This window comes from Lactuca saligna, chromosome 2 (genome assembly GCF_052625555.1).
Source record: "Lactuca saligna cultivar CGN05327 chromosome 2, ASM5262555v1, whole genome shotgun sequence".
Lineage (NCBI taxonomy): Eukaryota > Viridiplantae > Streptophyta > Magnoliopsida > Asterales > Asteraceae > Lactuca > Lactuca saligna.
The window spans coordinates 18,527,360-18,541,586 of NC_136418.1; the positions used below are offsets into that span (position 1 = coordinate 18,527,360).

A 14,227-nucleotide genomic window follows, 5' to 3' on the forward strand; every position below is an offset into this window, starting at 1 on the left:
GACAAAGAAGAAAAAGAAGAAGAATGTTGTCACCCGGAAGGAGTTCCTAAGCCTTCAAGCCAAAGTGGAACAAATCTTGGTTGCAGTTAAACCCCCTCAAACTGAAGAAATTCCAGGACCGCAGTCAGTGATTGAAAGAATTGAAAGGCTGGAGACAAGGGAGCATATGGATGCTGAACGCATCTCTCTCAAAGTAGAGATGGGGATCCGGTCCCTTTACAACTCACGCAAGGCTGACCACAAAGACTTCATGGCTGCAGCGGAACGCCTCATTACTAAGGTGGCCGCAATTAAAAAGGATCTTCAAGCAGCCATCACGGATCAAGCTGCACAATCTCAGAAAGTGATCAATGAGACTCATACTGCTTATGAGTCCACTATCTCTGTTCTTCAAGATACAATTAATAGATTGCAGAAATCCCTTACCTCCAACTTCCATGGCCCTGAGATCCTCCAGCTTACAAAAGACATACACAAGCTACTCTTCCACCCTACCATCCCAAATAACTCCCAATTGGAAGAAAAACTCAAAGCTCAATTCCAAGAAGTTTGTGCCAAGGTGGATGGACTAAACCAACGGCTTGAGGAAGCACCGGGGTTGCGTTCCTCAAGAGGGGGAAGTGAAGAAGAAGAAGAAGAAGTCCACCACGCTAATACCTCTTTCCATCAGAGTCCCCCCATCACCATTAAAAAAATTCCAACACCCCGGCCTTCACCGCAACCATCTCAACATATTCCAACTCCCCCCACTTCACCTCCTAAAGATACACCCAAAAAGCTTGAGACTCCTCCTCACTTCAAAATTTTGGAGGAGAACATGTCATCCGAAAGCTCCACAGACTCCCCTACCACAGCTCAAAGAAAACAAGACTAGAAAGCAACCAAGTTAGCCGAAATCATCTGGAGAGAGTGCAGATTCGACACCATGATCGATGAGTCACTAATTAACTCATTGGTCAATTCGCACCGCAGGCTGCTGGATAAAGACTATACACTGCATCTGATATATGCTGAACCCCCTGATGATGGGTACTGGGACATTCTAATTTCACCAAATGCTAAATATTTTGCAGTGTTTGAGCCACTTGACAGCAACCCTCCTGCCCACAAAAGACTGACGATGGAGTTTGACAGATTAAACCGTTTCTCTGCCAAACATTCCTCCTTCATTGACAAAATATGGTCTAACAACAGATCATCCGCAGTCAAGAACTACAAAATGCGGAAGTTCATGAAGGCTGATTTTGTCCAGTATACCCTCACCAGAAGGGAGCATGACTACATCCGCACCCAGGCAGACTTCTCATGCATGAATCCAGAAGAAATTTTTCTTATTGCCAGGGTGTTCCAGAACAAGGCATAAAAGCACCCCAAGATGCAACTAGCGCTTGAAAAAACCAACTCTTTCTTAAGGGACACATTCTGTGACTTTGCGAAGATTGATGCGGACATCTACCCCACCATCCTCAAGAGATTTGACCATCCACCACTTGAACCTGTGCCAATGCTTACCGAAGGCTACGAAGAAAGATCACTAGGCGTAACCAACTTCCCGGAACTTGGCATCATATTCAAACGGATGACAGACAACATCAAATACTTCATTCCGATGAATGCCATGCACCGTCTGCCAAAGAAACAACTTGACATCTGCCGGACCGCAGTGGAAAAATCGAAGCATACTACTGTAAAAGTCAAGTTTGAGATTACAAGGAGAATTACATGGCTGGAAAATGTTAGGAAATTTTGGTGGATTTTGATCAAGTTCCTCATACTTGATAGCTGAATCGGAGTTAAAGAGGTCATTTAGGGGGAAATTGTTGAATCATAAAAGTGACCCTCTTGAACTCAACTGCCACAACCTTCTCTCTACTACCGCAATGGTTCAGTACCCGCAGCCAATCCAGCACCCGGAGTTAATTCTGCAACTGCAACCGCAACCAATATTTGGCATCCGCAGTCTACTAGATTACTTTTACTTGTCTTTTATGTAATTCACTCTATTATCCAGTATGCCTTGCACGGCTTCTTATAGAGTCTTAGTCTAGTTCAGAGTCTCTATAAATAGAGACTCATTCTCTTGTATCGAATACACTTGTTACCACTTATTGATAACTTATGAACTTATTCTGAATATATTTCTCTAAGTTATCTTCTTCATTTCTCTATCTTTCTACTCTTCTTACTCTCAACTTTTACTTAAACATATCTGAATATAACCTCTCTCCGGAGCAAGTATGTAAGACTTAATCACTAAGTTTGATCTTCCTTATTAACTTGGAGTGAATGCATTCCTTGTTACGCATCAGCTTAAGTGTATTCTTGATATAACAATTATTGTCATTTCTATTTCTTTAAATTTCGCAACTAACGCCCTAACTCTAACTATATTATTGTTGAGCTTTTAGATCCTTTGAGATTAACTCTATTCCGCAATATACTTGTTCTAACTTCTGTTCAAGTGTGTCTCCAAAGTTTTTCTCTCAACAATGTCTCCGTAAGAGAATGACTTCTATTCTATGACATTGGCAAATGATTAAGCAGTGCTCTAAGCCTGAAATCTACCAAGATGTCAATCAGAAATCTTATGTCTTCTGTGCCATTTGGGTCGAAGCTTTATTGATGTATATCAAGTATGGAAATTGTTATGTCTCAATGATTGTATACCTTTGAATCAAGTCATTGATTAATAATGGAAAGATTAACACATGATTCACATATGCATTTATTGTTCTTTGTTTTTCTTTGCTTCTGCCATATTGAAGTATATATATGACATAACGTTATATTGTATCTATTATTGAACTCACTAAGCGTCACCGCTTACCCTATCAATGTTTAACAATTGTAGGAGATAAGTAACTAGTATGATCAGATATTGTTGAAAGATTTAGAATAGTTTGTAATAGTACTTTTGTATTTCAATTTATGTTTGTATAAATTACAATATCCTGAATATTTATGTAATATATAACACTTTGTAATAGTCGGTTTGTATCCAGTAATTTGTAATCTCTTTATCAATGTAAAATATTGTTTTTTTATGAATATGCAAGTAACATGTTTTGGAGTAACTATATTGTCAAGTATGAAAGTTTGGGTCTTTCAGAAATATGAAAGTTAAGGTTTTTCAACTACCGCTTGGGTGGATATCAATATTCCATTGTTTGATGGTGCGACTATTATAACTCCGTGGTTAGATGCCCAGCTTGGTGCTCAGTTAAACCATATGATCTCAGATTCAGTTTTGATGATAGTCATTTGAATTCTTTGAACATTCATGTGATATGGTTGATATGATTTTCTTAAAAATATGTAGTCGGTAAATTACTTTGTAATTACACACTAATTATTCTAAAATCTTGAATCTTATGACTCATCTCCGTTTATTTCGAAATCATTCATACCAATGATTCAATATTGTAATATCTTAATATGTTTTTTTTATTGTAGTTTTTAATTCTTGTTTATTGAGCTTAATTCGAGAAGGGAATGTTAGAACAAATGAAAATGTCTACAACACGCTCCATATGCCTTTAAACATATTTTTTTTCTCCTTAACGCATTGCTAAACCTCAGGAAACATTTTTATCTACAATCTGCTTTTTTTATAACCCGATATGAAATTAGATTGATGAAAATTCAACAATCTTTCATTGTCTAACTTGAATAAAATGATATTATCCCTCTCGTATTCCGAACATATTCAAACTTGTATCTTCAAACGGAAACTTTACGGTGATACTCGTGCATATATGCAAAAGAATTTGAAAAATTGAAACTCTAAACTGTATTACTAGAATGAACCGATCTTCGAGAATTTATAAATACAAAGAAAAAGAGGAACTAACATGAAATGGTTACTTTATGAATTCAAATGAGGAAAATCAAGTCACCATTTCACTACTAGTTTAAATGAACTAAATGTGTGAAAATATATTATGATATTAGTGTATAAACGTAAAAAATCACATAATGTTGAAGCATGTGTTCAATGATGTATTTCAAATAAATTCATCCACAATCAAGTATATGTTTCTAATGATACAGCAACCAAAACGATTCTTTGAAACCATCGAATCTTTTTAGACATTAACATTACCTATACTATAACAAGGATAAGCAAAAACATAAGGTAGGGGTGGGAATCAATTCGTTTTTTCGGTTTCCTCGAATCGGTTTCCTTGGTTTGAATTTTTTTTTTGTACAATTCGAAAACCAAACCCAATCGAATTAAAATTCTCTAGAACAAACCGAAAACCAAATTCTAATTCGGTTTGGTTCGGTTTGAAAAAACCAAGGAAGCTAAATATTAACTTAAAAAAATTTCAAACATAAATTAAAATGTTTTTAACATAAAAACCTAAAGTTCCAAACATAAAGATTTAAAGATTCATATAAAATAATCTAAAGAGTAAATATATTAAAATGATTTTCACTTTATAATTAATATTTTTATTTGATATAAACTATAAAATGTATTTTTTAAATAATTGATTTATGAAATTCGGTATTTCGGTTCGGTTTGGTTTAAACTTCATGACACCGAAACTCGATCCAAAAACCAAATTCACAATTCGTTTTGCTCTCAAACTAAACCAAAAACGGAATTTGGATATGGTTCGGTCTGAAATCGATTTCAGTTCGATTTTGTTTTCGGTTTTTTCGATTCCAGACAAAATAATTCCCACCTCTCACAGAAGGCAAAGAGGAGTGAAATTGGTTTGATTTTTCAATGTATCTTTTGTTTACAAGAGGGTACATTTATATTGAGCTATTGTATCGGTGAAAATCATTAATTAGTAGTAAACAAGGAATAAAATTGTAGTAAAAACCAACAAATTAATTCAATAACCACAAAATCAAAATTGCTTAACAAATAATCACAACTTTTATCTCCTACCCAACACTAGTAAAAAAACTCGTCCTTAGCCATGCAAAAAACTTGTCACTATAAAACCAACAAAATTTATGATAGGATTTTTTCATTCAATGTGTAACGAAGGTCGAATCATTAAACGTAAGTTATGATGATGTTTAATTGTGATGATTATAACCCATACAAATTATTACTATAGGTAAAAACTGTCACCATAGGGTACCTATTATTGTAGTTTTTTCAATCATTTTTTGATAACCGTTATCATAACTTTCCATCATAAGTTATTTTGTTTTCATGACTATTACTGATTTTTAGTGACACATAATATATTAAAACATGACCATAAACCAGTATTAATCACATGTTTTCTCATTTGTCATGGCTATTGTTGTAACACTCGGAATCTAGGAGGCCAAGTTAGGGAAGGAAAAACTCTAAGTCAATGAGTCAACTCTTCGAGTCCAAGAAAGAACTCAATGAGTCGGAGCAAGTTCCGTGTCACGGATTAAGTGGCCGACTCGGCGAGTCAGCGAGTCTGGGTTGGGAAACCCTAATTTCGGCACTTGGTGCGCTATTTAAGCATCATATTCTTATTCCCTCAGCCTCATCTTCAACCCTTATACCCCAAACCTTCACCCACGAAACCCTAGTGCAGCTTGTGAGTGTTTGAGCCACCTTGGTGTGTTTTGTGTGCTCTTGAAGAGGAAGAAGAAGAAGAAGAAGAAGGAAGTTGGAGGTTCAAGAAGGTGGAAGTAGATCCAGAAGATACACCCCATATGTCGCATTTCTTAGTAATCAAATCTTCATCTTGGCTTTTTCTTTATTAGATCTCCTTATAGCCCCTTTTTGGAAGGTTTTTGGTCGAAAATGGTTGTCTTTGGGTTTTGGACGTCCCACAAGCATGATCCTTTCAGATCTAGAAGTAATTGGGTAGTTAAGGCATAAAGATGCAAGCTTTATGCCATTAGGAAGTCCCATGCAAGCTTAAAGATATTATTATGGCCTCTTGGAGCCCTAAAGGTCATGCAAGGAAGTAAAGTCCAGGACATTATGTGGTTATTGGATGTCTAGAGTCTAGATCTTGAATTCCCTATCTTGGTTTGGTGTAATAAGGGTTGTTGGACCATAGCATTATGTCTTAATGAGCGAGGATTTTGTCTTAACCCATTAAGAAGGACTTAGGATGGGTAAAGCCGGAAACCTTACCCTTAATAGGTAATTTCCAGAGTGTTTGTAAAGTTTGGAGTTTAGATCTGAAGTATAGGGGCTTAATCCTTTAAGATAGTCTAACACACCGAGGAACTCGGCGAGTCTACGGAGGGACTCGATGAGTTTAATTGAGTTGTCCTGTTTTCCGGTTATGGGTGAACTCGGCGAGTCAGGGGAATGACTATGCTAGTTGAATCGGTTTGTCACGAGTCTGGTTAGCTAGGGAACTCGGTGAGTCAGGGGCTCACTCGACGAGTTGGTTCACGAGTGCAGGATTCTGAGCTTTTGAACTCGGCGAGTTGATGGAGCAACTCGGCGACTCAAGTCAACCTGGAAGTGTTGACTTTGACCATGGAGCGTTGACTTTGACTTTGACCATAGATGACTTAGTTTGACTTTTGGAGGGCATCTTGGGACTAAGTGTTACGTTGGTATTGGTAGATCAGGAAGACGAATGATTTGCATTTCGGGGAATTGCCAGATAGCAGCTAGACGGATATCAACAAGACTTCAGCAATGTGAGGTGAGTTTTCCTCCAGTAGGAACGGGTCTAAGGCACCAATGTCGGCCCGTTTATGTAGTTATAGTGTGACGGACTCCGGTCCGATGTCGGGGTTAGCCAGATGCAGTTTATGTGTTCCGGACATCGGTCCGATGTCGGGGAGGTCCCAAGAAGTAGTTATGTATGTGTGATGTCTTTGTGATTCATGCATGTTATACGTTATGTGTTATGTTTACTGGGCTTCTATCCAGTTTCGGGGCAAGCATGATATATGTTAGTTTATACGCTATGACTTATGTGTTCCAAGGCAAGCCCGATGTGTAACAACGTAATTTTTTAAAACAATTTTTCATTTCTTTAAAACAGAGTTTCATTCAAAACAAACCATAAAAATCCAATGTAACGTAGTCATAATACAAAACATGTCAAATCCCAAGATCAAATATATCCCAATCCGCCTGCGTTTGTGTGTACGAGTCATGTCGGTGCCTTCCCACAGTCCTTGCTAATACCTGAAACACATTACACAACAACTGTAAGCATAAATGCTTAGTAAGTTCCCCAAAATACCACTTACACACATACGTCCTTCCAGGACATGACCTTTCGGTCCATGTGTCTCAGGGGACTTTGGTCCCGACCCGATAAACCTTCCGGGGCTACCCGTGTCGACCTTCCGGTCCATAACTCCCTGACCTTCCGGTCTACATCATAATGCCTTTCGGCCCATAACATAATGCCTTCCAACCCATATCAAGCATAGCATACATAACGCATACAAAACATGCAACTTAACATACAGTGCATATATCTTATAGCATACCAGACCTTTCGGTCACACTTAGGTACCCTTCCAGGTACAGTATAGTGACAAGAATCACCTCGTATGATGTCTAAAGTCTCACGTGCTCGATATCTCTGAATCTCGTAACCTCGACCTAGCCTCGCATAATCACATCAAATCATCATTCTAAATCATTAACGGCTACCAAGGCTATACTATATTCCTTTCTGAAATTCCACAGATGGGTAAAAGACCATTTTACCCCTCCCTGACCCAAAAGTCCACATGTTGACTAAAACCCTAAAAGTCAACAACAAGCAGTACACAGGGCGTACCAGCTCCTGTACGCGGGGCGTACTCTTGCACTCCAGAAACGGGGTACGCAACCCCCTACACGCCGCGTACTGGGATTACGTCCAACGTAATGCCCAGTTTCTTTACTCAACACATTCAGGTCTTAAACGGTTAAGACTTGCATCCAAACTTCAAATCTGACTCCTATAATATTTCTTAATCCATAAAGTTGACACCTTTAAGCCTTTGCATGGCTATAAAGGTCACTTTGTGCTCACAACACCTTTCCTCTTTCCATAATGAGACTATAACTCATGCATGACACAAGATCCATGTCCAAGACTCGATTTTTATGACTCCTCGACACATATTACACTAGAAAAGGTCAGATCTAAGCTTATGGAGACTCTTTGCACATAAAGTCTCCAACTTTGAACCAAAAACCCTAAAAATGGTCCAACAAGCAACACTTATGAAGAACAAGGAAAGCTTTGAGCTTTTTACCTCAAAAGGATCTCCAACCACTGTAGAACTCAGATCTACACTTGTTCTTCAACTTCTAGCTCCAACAATGGCTCCTTCTTCTCCTTCTTTACCTTCAAAAGATAACTTCAAGCTCAAAAACACACACACAAGCTAAAGCACGAATCTCAACTCTTCAAGGACTCACTCAAAGGTATATGGTGGCTAGGGCAAAGGACTACATGTTCCATTATAGTGCAAGGCCATAAATTAGTGTTTTGCATCTGGGCCGGTTACGCCCGTCGTACCCTTGGGTATGCCCAGCGTAGCCGGATGACCCGCGTACAAATTAAGCGCGCGAGTATGCGCGACGTACACCCCAGTACGCCCAACGTACCCACCAATCAATTTTTCAACATTAAGAGACTAATTTGCCAACTCTCCAAAATAGAAGGGTCATAAAGCTAACCTGGATTTCGGGCTGTTACAATTCTCCCCCACTAGAACCAGACTTCGCCCTCGAAGTCTCATGATGTGAACAACTCCAGATGTTGCTCCCGCATCTCCGACTCTGGCTCCCAGGTCAGCTCGGACCCTCTCCGATGTTGCTACTGGACCTGAACCATGGGCACTTCCTTGTTCCTCAGAACCTTGATCCTCCGATCCAAGATTGCGATCGGCTTCTCAGCATAATTCACACTTGCATCCACCTGGATATCCTCTAATGGTACCACTGCCGACTCATCGGCAATACACTTCCTTAGTTGCGACACGTGGAAACTATCATGAATCTGGTCCAACTCCGCAGGTAGCTCTAAGCGATACGCTACCTTGCCCACCCTCGCGATCACCCTAAATGACCCAATAAACCAGGGTCCCAGTTTGCCCCTCTTCCTGAATCGGATCACCCCTTTCCAAGGAGATACCTTCAGGAGCACAAAATCACCGACAGGAAATTCGAGTTCGGATTGTCGCTTATCTGCGTAACTCTTCTGGCAACTCTGAGCGGTCAATAACGTCTTCCTGACCTGTCGTATCTGCTCTATCGTCTGAAGCACTATCTATGTACTACCCATCACACGTTGCCCTACCTCGCCCTAGGAAATGGGGGTACGACACCTCCTTCCATACAACAACTCAAAAGGTGGCATACCAATGCTCGAGTGATGGTTGTTGTTAAAGGAAAACTCAGCCAAGGGCAAATACGTGTCCCAACTCCCACCGAAATCCAATACACATGCCCGAAGCATGTCCTCGAGCGTCTGAATCATCCGCTCGCTCTGCCCATCGGTCTGTAGGTGGTATGCGGTACTGAAATGCAGCCTCGTACCCAACTCCTCGTGAAACTTCTTCCAAAATCTGGAAGTAAAACGCACATCTCGGTCTGAAACAATCGAGATCAGAACTCCATGTCGCGATACTACCTCCCTCACGTACAATTCTACCAACCTCTCAACAGAAGAGCTCTCATTGATAGCAAGAAAGTGAGCGCTCTTCGTCAACCGATCCACAATCACCCAAATCGCATCGACACCCCTGGCAGTCCTCGGCAATTTGGTGATAAAATCCATGGTGATTTGTTCCCACTTCCACTCGGGAATCTCTAACGGTTGTAACTTACCATGCGGGCGCTGGTGCTCAGCCTTAACCTTGCGACAAGTCAAGCACCTTTCTACGAACCATGCAACATCCCTTTTCATACAGGGCCACCAGTACTCCTTCTTCAGGTCCAAATACATCTTAGTGGCCCCGGGGTGGATCGAGAACTTCGATCTGTGTGCCTCGTCCATTAAGACGATATGCGTCCCACCCAGAAACAGTACCCAAACCCAGCCCTGGAAGGTCATAAGTCCTTGACTATCGGTAACAAACTCCGATACCTGGCCGATCACTCGCTCTCTCTTGCGGTTCTCCGGTCTCACGGCCTCCGCTTGGTCCCCTCGAATGGCATCCCATACCGGAGTCATCACTGTCAATCTCATGCAAATATCTCGAATCGGGGTGCACTCCGCCCTACGGCTCAGGGCATCGGCTACCATATTAGCCTTGTCCGGGTGGTACAGGATCTCACAATCATAGTCCTTTACTACATCCAACCATCTCCTCTGGTGCATATTTAGGTTGGGCTGATCCATCAAATACTTCAAGCTCTTGTGGTCCGTGTATATCGTACACCGAACCCCATACAAATAGTGACGCCAAATCTTGAGGGCGAACACTACTACCCCAAATTCTAGATCATGAGTGGGATACCTCGACTCATGAGTCTTAAGCTGCTTCGATGCATATGCTATCACGTGCCCCCTTTCCATAAGCACCGCTCCCAACCCGGATATCGATGCAACACAATATACCACGAAATCCTCCATCCCTTCCGGAAGGGCTAACACCGGGGCTTCACATAATCTCTGGCGAAGTGTCTCGAACGAGGTCTGCTGCTCCGGACCGCAAGAAAATGCAATACCCTTACGGGTCAACTTGGTGAGTGGCATGAAGATCTTGGAGAAATCCCCGATAAATCTCTGATAGTAGCCTGCCAACCCTAAGAAACTCCTGATCTCAGTAGGTGACCTCGACACTTCCCAACTCATCACAGCCTCAATCTTGGTTGGATCGACCAATATCCCCTGCTGGTTAACGAGATGCCCTAGGAACTGGACCTCGCGTAACCAAAAATCACACTTGGAGAATTTGGCATAAAGCCTCTCCGATCTCAGGACTCCAAGGATCTCCCTCAAATTCTCCTCAAGCTGCTCTCTGGATTTCGAATATACCAATATATCATCGATGAAAACAATCACCGATCGATCCAACATCGGTCTGCACACACTGTTCATGAGATCCATGAACGCGGCTGGTGCATTGGTGAGCCCAAAAGGCATCACCACAAAATTGTAATGCCCATAACGAGTTCTGAACGTTGTCTTCTGGATATCTTCATCCCGAAACCTCATCTGATGATAACCCGACCTCAAGTCTATCTTGGAGAACCAAGACGCTCCCTGCAACTGATAGAACAAATTGTCGATCCTCAGTAACGGATAACGGTTCTTGACCGTCATCTTGTTCAACTCCCCGTAATCAATACACATCCGGTGTGAACCATCCTTCATCTTGACAAAAAGGATCGGCGCTCCCCAAGGTGAGCTACTCAGTCTAATAAACCCCTTTCCAAAGAGCTCCTGAAGCTACGAGGATAACTCCTGCATCTCGGATGGCGCAAGGCGATAGGGTGCCTTGGCAATAGGTGTCGCCCCTGGCACCAAGTCGATATGAAACTCCACCTGCCTCTCAGGAGGCACACCCGTCACCTCCTCGGGGAAAACATCAGGGAACTCTCACATAATTAGGACATCATTAGTCGAACTTGGCCTCCCAGCGGCCACTCGTGTGTCCATCACATAGGCCACAAATCCCATACAGCGCTGCTGTAAACTCTGCCTCGCCCTAGCAGCCGAAAAAAATGCTGACTCAAGACGGGTACCCTCACCGTACACTGTAAGTACTCCCCCACTAAGGTCTCGTATCGTCACCAATTGAAGCTCGCAATCTATAACAACTCCAAATCGGCTCAACCAATCCATGCCCAATATAACACACACATCCCCCATCACAATCGGGACCAGATCTATTGGGAACTCCACACCGAAGATCTCAAGGATACATCCTCGAATCACATCCATGGCATACACTGCTCGCTCGTTAGCTATAGAAACTCGCAGAGATTGACTCATGGCCTCTCAAAAAATACTAATATCACGACTGAAATCTAGTGACACAAAAGACAGACTCGCTCCCGAGTCAAATAACACTAAGGCGGGTACAAAATTCACAAGAAAAGTACCTACGCATAACATAATATAAGCATAATATCTCAGACTTAAATAAATAGAGAGAAGAATACATACCGGCCACAACGTCGGGTGCTGCGCGGACCTCCTCCGCTGACAACTGGAACCTCGGTAACCCTAGCAGCAGGTGCAGATCCCTGCGCTGATCCTTGAGGAAACTGCGGACACTCGGCCTTCCAATGGCCAGTCTGGTTGCAATGAAAGCAAACCATAAATCCCTTGGGGCAATCCTTGGTGATATGCCCCTCCTTGCCACATTTGTAGCAAGCACCCAATCGACAAGCTCCATCATGACCCTTGCCGCACTTCCCGCAAGTGTGGCCCTTCTGGCCTCCAGTCCTCGAATCAGCGGACTTGGCCCGCTTGGCTTCCGACTGAGACTGAGCCAATCGCCGATCCATCCTCTGGGACTCTGCCTCCTCCCTGGCCTGAGTCTCCAACTCGATCTCCTGCTTCCGGGCATTTTCCTGAAGCTCAACAAATGTATGGTATGTTGAGTTTGACACGAACTCTCGAATGTCCCTCCTCAAAATGCCCAAATACCAGCTCATCCGTGCCTGCTCAGTAGATACATGCTCAGGGCAGAACATCGCCCTCTCATGAAACTTCCGGGAAACCACAGTAACCGAATCATTACCCTGCTTGAGGGTCAAAAACTCCTGAACCAACCGTTCCCTCTCCATCGGGGGAACATAATTATCCCTGAACATGGCGGTGAACCTTTCCCAGGTCACCTCAGAAATCTCTGCCAGAGTGAAGCTCGTCGTCACGAACTTCCACCAATCCTTCGCTCCCAAGCGAAGCTGGTTCAAAGCGAACCACACCCTCAAGTGTTCTGTACAAGAACACGTATAGAAACATCCCTCAATGTCAGAGATCCACCTCATCGCCACAATCGGGTCCTGCGTCCCATCGAACTCTGGTGGCTTCGAGTTGCTGAACTCCCGAAACAATAACGAGTCAACTCCCTGAGGTCTGGAAGCAGCAATAGCTGCAATAACTACAGCAGCTGCAGCCTCAGTCACCGCTGCATACCGCTCATCAAAGGTCTCAATCAGTGTGGTCTTGATGTCCCCAAACATCTCTGGAATCTCAGGTTGGATGGCAGCAGCCACCTCCTCATGAACCAATCGACGGATCTCCCCGTCACTGGCCCCACTGCTCTCTGGTGTGTGTTGTGTCCCAACCATGATGCCTCTGAAATACAACATAAAAATATCAGAGACTTGATCAAGCATACTCGAACTCGATAACACAACCCTACTCGTCCTCCGATACCCAAAGGATTCTTACTTGGGTTGTTCACTGATCCGGTGTCTTCAGTAGTACGGGCCCTATCCTACTGACCACACCAGATCATCATTCACCCCAAGTCCTTCTCCATGGATCCCAGATCGTAAGTACTCTATTCTCGCTATGCATTGGCTACCTACTCGCTCTCAAGGCATCTCATAGCAGCAAAATTCTCCTAGGCTAAGGCATCACAAATCATGCCACTCTAGTCCTAATATGAATACCTAGCCTACTCTAGCATGCATAACATAACATAGCAGATCTCATAACAAGTAATGTAAGGGTATTGTGGGGATTCACCGTTCGGGCGCTGGCTGACCGTACAAAGTTCTCTGCTCTATTTGTTTCAAAACTCCTTGCACTTTTAGAAAATTTAGTTTTTATTGTTGAAAATTTCTCAAATCCTCAGTTTGAGTTTAGATACACCCAAAGGTGCATCCGAGTCCCTCAAACCAAAGCTCTGATACCAACTTGTAACAACGTAATTTTTAAAAACAATTTTTCATTTCTTTAAAACATAGTTTCATTCAAAACAAACCATAAAAATCCAATGTAACGTAGTCATAATACAAAACATGTCAAATCCTAATATCAAATATATCCCAATCCGCCTGCGTTTGTGTGTATGAGTCATGCCGGCGCCTTCCCACGGTCCTCGCTAGTACCTGAAACACATACCACAACAACTGTAAGCATAAATGCTTAGTAAGTTCCCCAAAATACCACTTACACACATACGTCCTTCCAGGACATGACCTTTCGGTCCATGTGTCTCAGGGGACTTCCGTCCCGACCCGATAAACCTTCTGATGCTACCTGTGTCGACCTTCTGGTCCATAACTCCCTGACCTTCCGGTCTACATCATAATGCCTTTCGGCCCATAACATAATGCCTTCCAACCCATATCAAGCATAGCATACATAACGCATACAAAACATGCAACTTAACA

At 42.5% G+C, this 14,227-nt stretch overlaps 1 protein-coding gene across 1 annotated transcript; it reads right to left on the minus strand.

The window, feature by feature from the left end:
* Positions 1-6,986: 6,986 nt before the first annotated feature.
* On the minus strand, positions 6,987-13,598 carry LOC145030733 (uncharacterized). The gene is made up of 2 exons (XM_078979135.1): positions 12,042-13,598; positions 6,987-7,105 (listed from the first exon to the last, which is right to left on the minus strand). The coding sequence occupies exons 1-2, from the start codon at positions 13,220-13,222 to the stop codon at positions 7,099-7,101; spliced, it is 1,188 nt and encodes a 395-aa protein (XP_078835261.1). The 5' UTR covers positions 13,223-13,598; the 3' UTR covers positions 6,987-7,098.
* Positions 13,599-14,227: the final 629 nt, after the last annotated feature.